This window comes from Dunckerocampus dactyliophorus, chromosome 8 (assembly GCF_027744805.1).
Source record: "Dunckerocampus dactyliophorus isolate RoL2022-P2 chromosome 8, RoL_Ddac_1.1, whole genome shotgun sequence".
NCBI lineage: Eukaryota > Metazoa > Chordata > Actinopteri > Syngnathiformes > Syngnathidae > Dunckerocampus > Dunckerocampus dactyliophorus.
Window position 1 is genome coordinate 747,503 of NC_072826.1, and position 13,124 is coordinate 760,626.

The following is a 13,124-nucleotide window of genomic DNA, read 5'->3' on the forward strand; positions in this document are numbered from 1 at the left end:
ATTGCGTTTGAGCAATGCATTCATTGGGGCGCTGCAATGACGTTGTGTGTCCGAACGCCACTTTTTAGAACTCTGAATTTGTCCGCAGGCACATTTTGGGTTTCTCGCATCCGCAGGCTTTTAGTCAGAATTCCACACACATTTTTTAGACGAGACCACAGTATTTGCTACAGAGCTCCTCGCTAACAACTAAATTCCCTCTCCTTTTAAACCGTCTGTCCACTCTGAGCCAGTAACTTCAAAAATGGATATGCAAAAGAACACTAAAAATAGTGTACTGGATATGGGTGACAGCTAGAAGACAAAACAAATGTAGGATTACCGCAGCAGTGATTTCAAAATAATTCATGTGTGAAACTACAAGCCAGCAATAACTGTAAACACATTACAGGTAAACAAACCGTCAACCCTAAGATGGGAGTGTTCACAGCAAATGTAATCAAAGAGAAAAGATGGAGGTTCTCAATAGCTCTCATTCTCTCCAACTGTCTGGATGTACTACGACGAAATCATAAAAACAATGGATTCATCTTCTTTTATATTCATGTCAAGTTTTGACATTGGCATTAGAACATTAGAGTTTAAGATATAGAGAATCGGAATCCCCCACAAGCAACTTAAACTCCTTGCAACACGGGGCTGTGCATTATCATGCTGCAACATGAGGTGCATTTTATTGTGGCCAGAGATGCCGTGATGAGATCCTGAGAATCACTGTTGTGCCATTCATGCACAATGATAATGCAAGGCCCCATGTTGCAAGGACAATTCCTGGAAACTGAAAACATCCCAGTTCTTGCATGGCCATCATACTCACTGGACATGTCATCCACTGAGCATGTTTGGGATGCTCTGATCGGCGTACAGTCGTCGCTCACCACTTTGTGGTTCAAGTAAATTAATAAAATCATGCTTGCCACAATTAAGCGTTTTCAAGCACAAAAATGGCTAAATGAACTAAGACACAAATATACGGCATTCAAAGACACGTTAATGATATGTGGTATTCTACACTAGTCACTAGGTGTCAGTAATGTTACTGTAATGTTCAGTGAGACACAGAAACAACAGACTTGATCACTGGACCAACAGGCTTTTATTGCAGGTTTGCATTATCTCACAACTTTATTGCGCAGTTAATTGATTTATTGATTATCGTGACAGGCCAAGCTCTAATGTTAAAAACCATATTTAGAAGGTGGTAAACAAGTTTTCTGTGCTTTAACCATGACAATATTCCATTCATGAATAAGGACTCCTACTTTGTAGAAATTCACTTATCACAGTCGGGTCTGAAACCAAAACGAGGGATTACTGTACATGATATTTGTGGCCAATGGTGGTCTCACTAGATACTGACCCCTCTGTCCTCCAATACATTTTGAAGTGGTCTTTTATTGTGGCCAACCTAAGGCACACCTGTGCAACAATCACGCTGCCCAATCAGCATCTTGATATGACAGGTGGATAAAATATGATTTATGAACGCTCGCCAACACAGACTGAGACAGATTTGTGAGCAATATTTGAGAGCAATATGCTTTTTGTGTACATAGAAAACATTGTCGATTTTTGAGTTCAGCTCACGAAAAATGGGAGCAAAAACATAAGGGTTGCATTTCTATTTTTGTTGAGTGTATATGAACGGCAGAAGAATGAAGCAAAAATGCTGCTACGTGAGAAATTGTTGATACTGTGTCATTTGCCTCTGATATGGAGCCCATCCATTCTAAATGGCCATGAATTCACAGCATGCTGTGGAAGGGCTTCAGCTGATTGGAAAATTAATTTTCCAACTAATTCGTCCAGTTGGAGAGGCAGTCTGCCTCGTCACTGCTCTCCACAGGTCCAGATGGCCTGATAGTATACAGTAAATATGCTTTGAAAATATTGCTGTACTTTAATAAATCAGGGCCAAAATATGACCTTGTAAAGGTAAGTATGGCAAATGTAAATGAGGCCATGTCAACTTTAACATGGCACAGATGACAATGTTAAAAAAATGGATTGTGTAAGGGTTGCCTAAATGTGGTTAAAAGGTCAGTGTTTTCAAAGTGGCATCTAAATCCAGTCATAAGCTTCAACGGGTAGTGAGAGGCCAAGCTGTCAGGTCCATTTAGTCTGGAGGAGTCTATGAATGAGAGGACAGCTGGGGCCTGTCAGTGTGCTGGTCCTGACACTGAACAACACAAAGGGCCACTTTCTACTTAATTAGCACTTGTGTCTGTATACATATGTCACGTGACATATATATCAGGCATAGCACACGTGAAACGGGGATGTTGGGGCTTTAAAAAGCTTGAAGGAATTGTTGTCTAAGCAGTAATTTTCTTCCATCAGAAATACGCTGAACTTAAATTTGTCAATCTTGCAGAAAATGTACAGTGGTGTGAAAATGTGTTTGCTTCCTTCCTGATTTCTTTTTGGGTTTTTTTTTTTTGCACATTTGTCACACTTGTTTCTGTTTCAGATCATCAAACAAGGAATTTTAGCCCACTCATCTTTACAGAATTGTTGTCATTCAGCCACATTGGAGGCTTTTCCAGCATGAAGCGCCTTTTTAAGGTCATGCTACAGCATCTCAATAGGATTCAGGTCAGGACTTGGACTAGACCACTCCAAAGTCTTCAGCCATTCAGAGGTGGACTTGTTGGTGTGTTTTGGATCATTGCCTGCTGCAGAACCCAAGCTGAGGTCACCAGCAGATGGCCGGACATTCTACATCAGCAGAATTCATGCTTCCATTGATCACAGCAAGTCTTCCAGGTCCTGAAGCAGCAAAACTGCCCCAGACCATCACACTACCACCACCATATTTTACTGTTATGTTTTCTTTTCCGAAATGCGGCAAGGGGGCAATCACTTTTTCCACACAGGGCCATGTTTTTTTCTCCCTTAATAATAAAGAGCTTCATTTAAAAACTGCATTTTGTGTTCAGTTGTGTTGTCATTGACTAATATTTACATTTGTTGGATGATCTGAAACATTTAAGCGTGACAAACGTGCAAAAAAATAATATGAAAAAAATTCTCCTCCCATTCAGTGTGGAAGTGGTAAGTTTTTAGCTTCTTAAGTTCAGAAGAAATAAATTTGAGGTTAACTGGTTAGCGCTCTAGCTCACTAGCTTGTTAACTCGCTGGCTATACATTTAATGTTATATTATTTCACAATTTTCTAAATTTCTATTTTACATATTGCCTGTGTATTTGCTATTATGTACTGGTATACATGTATACATATATTTTTCAGATATTACAGTGTGTATGTTATTGCAGCGGTGTATTTTGGAAATACACCAAGTCCCCTACTAACGAACATCCGACATGAGAACATTCGGAGATACGAACACAAGCCGACTGGTCTATTATTTCATGTGTTTTGCCTTGTAAGTCCATATTTATACTGCTACATGCTTGACCAGCAGAGGGCAATGTGACACTGCTAATGGGACCAACAGATACAGGAAGACGAGGAAGAGGAGAGAGGAAGGCTAAGAGTCTTATGATACAACCCAGACAGAGCGTGTGATTAAAGTTTATGAAGAGTTAATAGGTCTGCTTAATTCTACACCAAACACAGAACATTTAATCTCATTTGATTATTTTGATAAATCATTTTCTTTGTTGATTGACTGAAACTATAGTTGGAGGTTTTATATTTTTATGCTAAATATTGAATATTTTACTTTGGACTTACTTAATCATATCATCTTGCTTTTACTTGATATCTTATTTCCATATTTGTTCAGACGTCATTAATAATTTCTAGTGGTCCGTCTTTTTTGCCGATAACTGATATGCTGATATTGTCCAACTCTGAATTTTCGATTTCAATATCAAGCAATACAGATACCGATATGTGTAACATCACATATCATGTCATGGAATTAAAACATTGTGGCGACCCGCAATACTGTTTTAGACATTTCTCATGGAGATGAATAAAGTGTATATCTACCAGATGTACTTCCGTTTCCAGGTCATGAGGTTGCCGTAGCCACTTAGCTATTGCTAAAGAATTGTTGCTTGTTGTTGAGTTGAGTGGAGAGTAAACTGACTGGTGCCACCTACTTCGACTCCTGTCATCTGGCGACCCTCGACATGGGTAAAAATGTCAACTGACAGCAGAGACGACGAGCCAATGGGTTAGCTGACGTCGGTGCTATCTGCGGCACACCCACACCCGTGGTTTCAACATATCGGAAGCCCACTTCCGACTGCAAGGAATAACACAGGATGTGACCAAGTATTTCCATGTATTGGTGCCGCCGGGTGCCTCCATGACGGCAAGTACGGGAGCCCATAGGCCTCCAGCAGTTTTTTTATTAGCGTTTTTTATTATAGGGAAAAACCTGATACCGATATCTACCGAAATTATCGGGCATCCCTAGTAAATACAGAAACACGAAGTAACTTAGCTAAGTTTAAGATACTTAATTCACTTTTGTACAATAAACTTGTATAAGCAAATTGGTTTACCGATACCAACTTAACACGGTTGCCTGAAACCACTTGACATAACATTTTTAAGTAAATGCAATGTTTTTTCAGAGTGTATGATGAGCACTTAAGTCACAAATATGCTTTCAAAATCTGATGACAAGCCATTAGTCAGTCAGATGTTCTTCAGACTCAGCTGAGCCTCTTGCTATTCAAACTGCCAATCAAGCAATTAAATTTAATCTGGCTCATTTATCTCCACCTGGGTTACTAAATGGAGCTCCTCGGTCCAGAATGCGGAATGGGCCTCTAGCGCTCACAGGGCTACAGGGGACTGTAATGTTCATCTGAGCTAAACTCAAGACTGCAGATGATGGCTTTTTTCATTGCTGACTGGGGTTCTGTTCACCATAGAGGAATCGGGGACCTCTGACACATCCGGTATGGCTACATCCTTTGATAATCTGCTTCATCTAAATCCTCTCTCATCACTACATCTAAACTGTAACTGCGAGTCACACCCCTGCTTAAACAATAGTGGAATTAGCAGGCTGTGAAACAACCTGGGTGGTAAAATTAAAGACGCTCTTGGCTCTTGCTGAGGCATTCACAAGCCATCGCTCCTGTGTAAAACGCTGGAGGAAAGAAATGCAGCCGGGATGCTCTAGCTAGCACGGAGCTCATATCTGTCTTTGTTAATGAGCAATTGATTTTTAGATGGATGGGAGGCGACCATAAAAGCACTTCTAACTTTTGAATAAAGGCAGGATACGGAAAATCTATAATCCCTTTTGGCACTGTCGCAGCAAAACTGGGGAGATGTGTTTCTTTAAACATGCCAGAAGGCAACAGAGTGAACCAGTGATTGAATGAGGTCCAAGTTCAATCTCTCATAAAAGGCAAGTGTCACTGCTGCTAAAGTGCCCTTGGGCAATGTAGCTTTATAGCAGACAAGCTGAGCTTTGACCCTCCTCAAGAGGAAGACCGCAAAAAGACTGATGTATCCTTTGGCATGAGAACAATGTCAGCACTCTACTGAAACAAACCCCCACCGGTGTCACCAAACCGACAGCCCTATTTCAGTGTTGAAAAAAAAAAAAAAAAGAGAGCAGCACTTAATTTGGCTGACAGACAATCAAGCAATGCATGAACATGAAAGCCCTCTCAGGTATCTGCTACTCCATGCCACCTTCTGGCAGCCTTCAGATTTACAACAGTTGATCGGGTCATTAAAAACACATCACCTTCACCCTCAAGTATTTACAGATTAATTAGGAAGGAAAAAACCTTCAATGACTTAAGGAGCCACAATAAAAATCACAGTTATGGTCAACCCATCAACAACTGAAGTGTTTTTGGCATTTTATATTTATTCCAACTTAATGGCCTCTTACTGCCTATCATTTTACTATAGAAACTACTTTGCAGACGTTCACACAGTGGAACCTCGGTTAATGTCCGCCCCGGTCCGCGTGTTTTTTAGTCAACATAAAAAATTGACGCCCCAATTCTGCCATGGTTTGCGCGCATTCTCCGTTTAGCGTACGATATGGCGCGTGTCTTGTCATGTTAATACACTGCGTACACATGATACAGCTTATCTTCTGTGTCAGACATAATGAATGTAGAAGCTGAAAATACTGTAGAGCTTCTGCCCTGCCATGGCAGTCTGCATGAATACATTGTAGTATGTGACCATGAATATGAAATTATAATAATGTAATAAACGCCATCGCTATCCTGGTTTGCTATCCTACTGCAAATAAATTGCAACTTGTTCAAGCTGTGTGTGTGTTCTGACCTACCACAAGATGGGACCAGCACACTCTAATTTGGAGAGATCTAATCCAATAAAAGCTGCAGCCAAATTTCTGACTTGACAAAGATGAATAAAGCTCACTTTTGATTGACAGCATCACATCATTGTTAATAGCATTCTTTTATTCATTGGTCGTCGTTGTGCTGTCTTCCTGCTATGTTGAGTGCCATCCAAACCTGCAGACTACAGAGTAGGGGTGTCACGAGAAGCCCAACTCACGAGACGAGACGATACACGAGGTCGGGTCCAAGAGAACGAGACACGACCGGATTTCAACATTAATTTGAAGACAATGAAAAAACAGGGCTGGACAAACACATTTTTTATTTAACCGAGTCACAAAAGCATGCACGGGGGTTCTGAAATGTTTATTGCCCCACAAAAATTGATGCTAAACGATATTGTTGTCTATGTTTAGACCAAATAAAACACTTATGATACTACATAATAATAAACTATCATTCCCCCCAGTGCTGACAGGCGGGGTCCACGGTACCCGCTTGTGGCTGCGACGAATGGCTGGCTGTCGGCCTTCGCTGAAACACCTCCACCCTCCTTTTCCCCCTCCCCTGGTGCACGTCTGGAGTTGCTATGTTGTAAAGTGTGCTTAGTTGCCACATTACGCCTTCATGGCGGACACATGCGCCGGGTGGCCTCAGAGGCCAGGAGAACCAGACTACTGAGCAGAGGGAGCCACCTGACCTGCGGTGTCCGTCTCAGTGCACTGTAGTCTGACACCTGCTCCTAGTAGACCTGGTGCTGCCATTGTTGCCAGTGCCAACGTTGATGGTGATTATGGTAACAATGAAGAGAAGTCCCGACATATACGTGTTTTGATCCGATAAATCTAGCAACTTTGATCAAATGTAGAATTACGAGAGCTTCTGCTTGGACATAATCACGCACGGCAGCTGTTTAACTACGATGGAAGACGCATCCACACGTCGCTTTTCCCCAAATGAGAAATCTCGTTAGGGTTTAATATATAACATAATATTAATACAATATTATGTAATATTATATAACATAATATATAACTCGTGACACCGCTGCTACAAAGCAAGACACTAGTTCTGCTCCTTTTGTGTGTATTGTGACAAACGGGCCACCGTGCAGATACTAGACTACTGTATGATTACCACAGCAGTGTTACTGTTCTGTTGAGAACTTTGATGTTGACACGTGGTGTCATCAGTTTGTATATCATGTGTTGACTGACGGCTGCAATCACCATAAGACACAATCTAATGCCACAGATGCATCACCTTTTTAAGATTATTGATAACTCATGACATACATACCAGCCTCTCCTTCATGCTCAGGTGAAGGGCTATGTTTTGTCCACCATGGTTGGAATTTGAGCAGTCTCTTTATCTCATCATCTTCAAACAGATCAGCTCTGCAAGGATACATGGAGGGTCAGCAGACAGCAAAGGAAGAAAAAAAGATGAATCAAATAAACTCACAGGTAGTGATCGGGGGAGAAGGCCGAGGCCTCCGCGATCAGCCGCTCTTGCCTCCTCTTGGCTACCGTCAAACCATCTGGGTTCTTGACATCTATCACATCACTGAGTTCTTCCTGTCAAAAGCAATGGTCACAACCACCTTTTGATGGCATCGCTATTGAACTTACCTGCATTGCTCTGTTTAGCTCTGACGGTGACTGTGCAAGGGTGTCTTGATTCTTGGCTCTCACCTGTAATCTGGCAAACACTCCAGACCTCTGATTGCCAAAGCCATATTTGTGAAGGCCTCTTAGCTCCTCTTCAGAGCTCTCAACGTAAACCTCCTGCTCAACCTGCCAGTCAAAGTCTTCTTCATCTTCCCCTTCATTATTGCCCACACTTTCACTGCCGCCTTAAAAAAATAATAAATCAAACACACATTCATAGCTTTGAGCTATATTTGATCATCTCTTTAGAAAAAAAAAAAAAGAAGAGTGGTTAATCTGTGCATAAACGAGTTCACGCATTACATACCTGCGCTCATGTCCTCAAACAGAGGTTTTGCTGAGCGGGACCCTTTGGGAGCAAGGAGACTCGTCAACATTTGGAGGCCTTCAAAGTGCTCACCAGCTGTTTCTTTAGGGATCTGCACGGTGAATAGACCTGCGGAAGGATAGCGCATACAGTGCTTCAATAAATAGAACAGACATTGTGCATACTTGCCAAAGAGTACATTAAAAAGGATATGTTATGGAAAACCATTTTTTGCAATTACTTTGAGACATGTTCATGCCTTTGTTGTGACTGCCCAACTTTCAAGTGTGAAATTACCAGTGGTGTGCAGTCAGGGCCAACAAAGCCTTCTCTGCTGGCCTAAACACTATCAGAATCACGGACATACAGCGGTGTGATATAGTGTTTGCCCCCTACCTGATTTTTTTTTTTGCATGTTTGTCACATTGAAATATTTCAGATCATCAAACAAATTTAAATATTAGTCAATTGCAACACAACTGAACACAAAATGCAGTTTTTAAATAAAACTTATTAAAAGGGACCAAAAAAATCCAAACCTACATGGCCCTGTGTGAAAAAGTGATACCTATTTTCACGACCATAAAGCGCACCGTATTAAGGCGCAGTCTCAATTCCCGGTGTTTTTTCTGTATTTAACGCATACACAAGGTGCACAGTCTTATTGGGCGCAGGTATGCACGCTAAAACATACCGTGTCGCTCAGAAGTCCATGAGGAAGCGACAGTGCTGTATTACTTTGGGCAGATTAAGAACAGAACTCATTCAATTTATCAAACCCACTTGAAATCAGGATGGTCATCACTCAACACAACAGTCTCAGTCATGGTGCACAACTAAAAACATCACACAGCAACGCAAAAACAGACAAGACACGACCGCTACTTTTGCAGTACAATAACTAACAACTATGTAGCTCAAACATGTAACTTTAAGAGCATTTGCACCAAAACACTACTGCAAAGCACGCTGGGGAACAGGAAGTGCTCCCAGCGACACTACAATATGCTAGCATGCATGCTATTGTATGTTTTTAAAAAGCCAGCGAGAGCAAAAGTGAGTTGGGTCGTACTTTATTGAAGTATTTAACAATGTACTCACATTATTTTTTTATCAATCCTCATCCACAAATCCATCAAAGTCCTCATCTTCTGTATCCCAAATTGTGGCGTAACTCGAGCGGCGCTGCCTGCCAGTCTTAGTGACGCTGTGTTTGCTTGCTGTCATAGATCGCTCCCACACTGCTCGCAACTTCACTTTAAACACCGTGTTGACATCCGTTCACAAATTGTGGCGTAACTCATCCGCCGCTGCCCCCCAATGTTAGTGAACCTGTGTTTGCTAGTTGTCATGCATTGCTCCCACGCTGCTCGCAACTTTACTTTAAACGGCTCCGTCACTGTGTGTCTGACATGGTACTCTGCAGCACAGGTGCCCCTCAGGGTACGGTGCTCTCCCCTTTCCTCTTCACCCTCTACACCTCGGACTTCACACACAACTCCACACAGTGTCACATCCAGAAGTTCTCCGACGACACAGCCATCGTTGGTTGTGTTTCAGAGGGGAATGATCTGGAATACAGGACGGTCATCAGGGACTTTGTCAGCTGGAGTGAGCTTAACCAGCTGCAGCTCAACACCAGCAAGACAAAGGAGATGATCATTAACTTCCAGAGGAAAACATCTCACTTTACACCGGTGAACATCCAGGGAGCGGACATAGAGTTGGTAGACAGCTACAAATTCCTGGGTGTTCACCTTAACAACAAACTGGACTGGCTAAGCTGACATCCATCATGAACAACACCTCTCACCCGCTACATGACACTGTTGTTTCCCTGAGCAGCTCCTTCAGCACCAGACTGTTACACCCACGGTGTAAGAAGGAGAGGTTCCGCAGGTCCTTCATACCGACCGCTGTCAGGCTCTACAACACCTGCACCACCTGAACCATGTTGTAGACACTATGCTTTCTTTACACTGTTCTCTTTACTTGTCTTGCTGCTGTAACAAGTAAATTTCCCCGCTGTGGGATAAATAAAGTACATACAATACAATACAATACAACGCCGTGTTTACACCGATGTCGAGCAATTGAAGTTCCTTCGTCAAGCCTCCCGGAATGATGTTAATTTGCTGAACTCGGTTTTTCACAGCGGCTGTGGTGTCGAGTGGGGAAAAAAACATCCGGTCTCTTTCTGTACACGTCACTCAGCCATTTTCTCCTCGTCCTTCCAGCCCCTTTGATTGGTCCGGCTGGAAACTTTTCTTTAGGTAGTGTCTTCCTCTTAAAAATCACCACAGGTGGCAGTTTCTGTCCATTACCATGGAAAACAAGCACAACAGTAAAAGCCGACTTCTCGTGCCCCGTTGTGTGTATCTACCGTGCTGGTCCCCTTCACTCCAGTGTGTTTCACCAGGATGTGGAAAGTGAGCGGCACGTTGTCCATGTTGGTGATGTAGTTGGGCTGGATGTGTTTGTCTGCAATGTTTTTACTGCAGTAGGAGCAGAAGATGGCCAGCTTTCCTTGTAATCCGCTGGATGTTGCTGCGCCATGGTAGTCCTTGCCCGGATGGATAGATGGCGCCGTTTCATAAAATATATTTATATAATATACTGCATCTGACCCAAAGTGCACTGGAGGAGGTGCGACAGGCAAAATGCCCAGCAGGAAATGCCATCTCAACCTGTATATACTACCAACTACTAGGGCGTGCCTTTAGCGTCCTCAGTCACGTCCACCTTTTCTCTATACAAGCAGCATGTCGGCAGGAGACACTCCCAGTCAGTCGAGCGGAGCGCTCCTAAAAGTCACACAGCAACACTTACAGATTTTGGAACTCGGTACACACATACGGCGCTCCGCATTATAAGGCGCCCTGCCCATTTTGGACAAAATTTAAGACTTTTAAGTGCGCCTTATGGTCGTGAATATACGGTACGTCCCATTGCATCTGGCGTAAAAGTAAAGCCGCATTTCAGAAAAAGAACCTCATTCCAACAGTAAAATATGGTGGTGGTAGTGTGATGGTTTGGGACTGTTTTGCTGCTTCGGGACCTGGAAGACTTGCTGTGATAAATGGAAGCATGAGTTCTGCTGAAAGAGAATGTCCAGCCATCTGTTGGTGACCTCAATTACATTTGTTTGATGATCTGAAACATTTACGTGTGACAAACATGCAAAAAATAAGAAATGAGGAAGTGGGCAAGCCAGTTTTCACATCATTGTACTTGTACTGTTTCTTAAATTAGGATGCCAGTGCATTGCATAAGCTCTCAGTCGGTTCCGGAATTTTATTCCACATATTGATGAGCTAAAAGTGTTTGTGGCATACAGCTGTTTTAAATGTAATTGAACTGACATCACATCTGTCCAACGCGGTCATCTCACATCCTCCAGTTAATGCTTTTTATAATCTTTTATAGTGCACCAGGGAAGGCTGCGAATGCAGCTTGTGTAAACGCTCAAATAAAACTTACATGTATTATTCAGTAAATCTAAAGCTCTATTACATACCTTTATCAATGTCAAACGTGGCATTTTCTCTTCCATCTTCCACGACCCTCCCTGGAAGTGTTAACCTGAAAATAAAAAGAGACAGACACAGATGTTTATCTTATAATTCCACTCACACTGCCAATCCTGCAAACCATCATTACATGCCTCCTAATTCCGCTACCCTCTGCTATACAAACCAACTTTCAGCGGAGGAGCATTGTCATACTGTACATTTTAACTGAATGTTGATGAACTCACCTAAGAAAGTATGGTTTGGCAAAGAATTTCACATCTGTTCCATCTATATAGAGATCAAACTCTGATGTTCTGGTGTAGGGAACCCGGATGGAGAGGATCAGGTACACAGGATCCTGGCTCAGGTCAAACATCGGAGTTATCATTCTGACTGTGTTTTGTGATGTCCGCCTGCAAAATAAATGAGAGGAAAAATACTAAAAATAAAGCCTTTGTTCAGGTGCGCCAATGAACAATATTACCCCTGCAGACTACAGTGCGCCCGTGTGGTTGACTCAAATAAAACAAGTTCAGGATGTTTTGTGCAATTACGTCATTTTATGAATATACGTGCACGCCGAATTCAATAAAAGACCCCTAAATATGCCATAACCGTAGAGATGTGTTATCAGGTGTACGCATTTGCTGTTTGTTTGCTTGGCGAACCTGAATTGATAATTTTCCAATATAAGTTTTGTTTACCCTGGCCACATTGATGACGTTCGCTAAACACACCACAGTCAGCACCCGGATTACACTTGTAACATTGTTCCCGTTTCATTCCACACATCGACTATCAAGAAATGTCGTCCAGTCTCGGCCTGTCAATTCCATAAAGTTCAGTTAAACGCAGGGTTTTGGCACTTACCAGAAACGAGCTTCACAAGCAGACCTGAGAGGAAGCGGCCATGTTGTTACTGTAATGCACAGTTTAAATGGTACGCAACAAAATAAAAAAATGGCAAAGACCCATCATTATTATACGTCCGCAATAAACACAGCTGTTATGGTTAATAGTCGCATAAAAATATGAGATTTTTGCAATGTCAAATATGTGATTGGCTGTAAAGGTTGAGAGACAAAAGCGTCAACAATCTTGTTGCGGTCGTATTACAATATTTACGGTAACGCTGGAGAGGCCACGCCCCAACTCTGTAATTCTATCTGGGCAGCCGCACAAGACCTGCAAAGTGAGGTCGGAGATCTTACTGCATAGTAGGATTAATATCCTCGGCGACAACACTTCCATTAGTTTTTCTAATAAAAAACGATTTATCATGTATTTCTTTTACATTAGTAGTTCATTTTGAGGTGAGACTCCACACCATCGTGCTCAACAAGCCAATTTACTTAATTCAGCACCTGTGTGGCA

General features: G+C 42.2%; 1 protein-coding gene across 3 annotated transcripts in view; it reads right to left on the reverse strand.

Moving 5' to 3' along the window:
• Positions 1-12,764, reverse strand: part of shq1 (SHQ1, H/ACA ribonucleoprotein assembly factor) — a 44,067-nt gene extending 31,303 nt beyond the window's left edge. For 2 of the 3 annotated variants that reach the window (XM_054784926.1, XM_054784923.1), the window contains exons 1-7: positions 12,455-12,597; positions 11,996-12,163; positions 11,756-11,820; positions 8,239-8,367; positions 7,956-8,116; positions 7,726-7,838; positions 7,561-7,658 (exon numbers count right to left, since the gene is read on the reverse strand). In XM_054784926.1, coding sequence (XP_054640901.1) covers positions 7,561-7,658; positions 7,726-7,838; positions 7,956-8,116; positions 8,239-8,367; positions 11,756-11,820; positions 11,996-12,163; positions 12,455-12,465 — 745 coding nt within the window. In that variant the 5' untranslated portion in view covers positions 12,466-12,597. Of the gene's footprint in view, positions 1-7,560; positions 7,659-7,725; positions 7,839-7,955; positions 8,117-8,238; positions 8,368-11,755; positions 11,821-11,995; positions 12,164-12,454; positions 12,598-12,620 lie in introns of those variants that run through there. The other variant, XM_054784925.1, reaches the window with a different exon arrangement.
• Between the last annotated feature and the right edge of the window lie 360 nt (positions 12,765-13,124).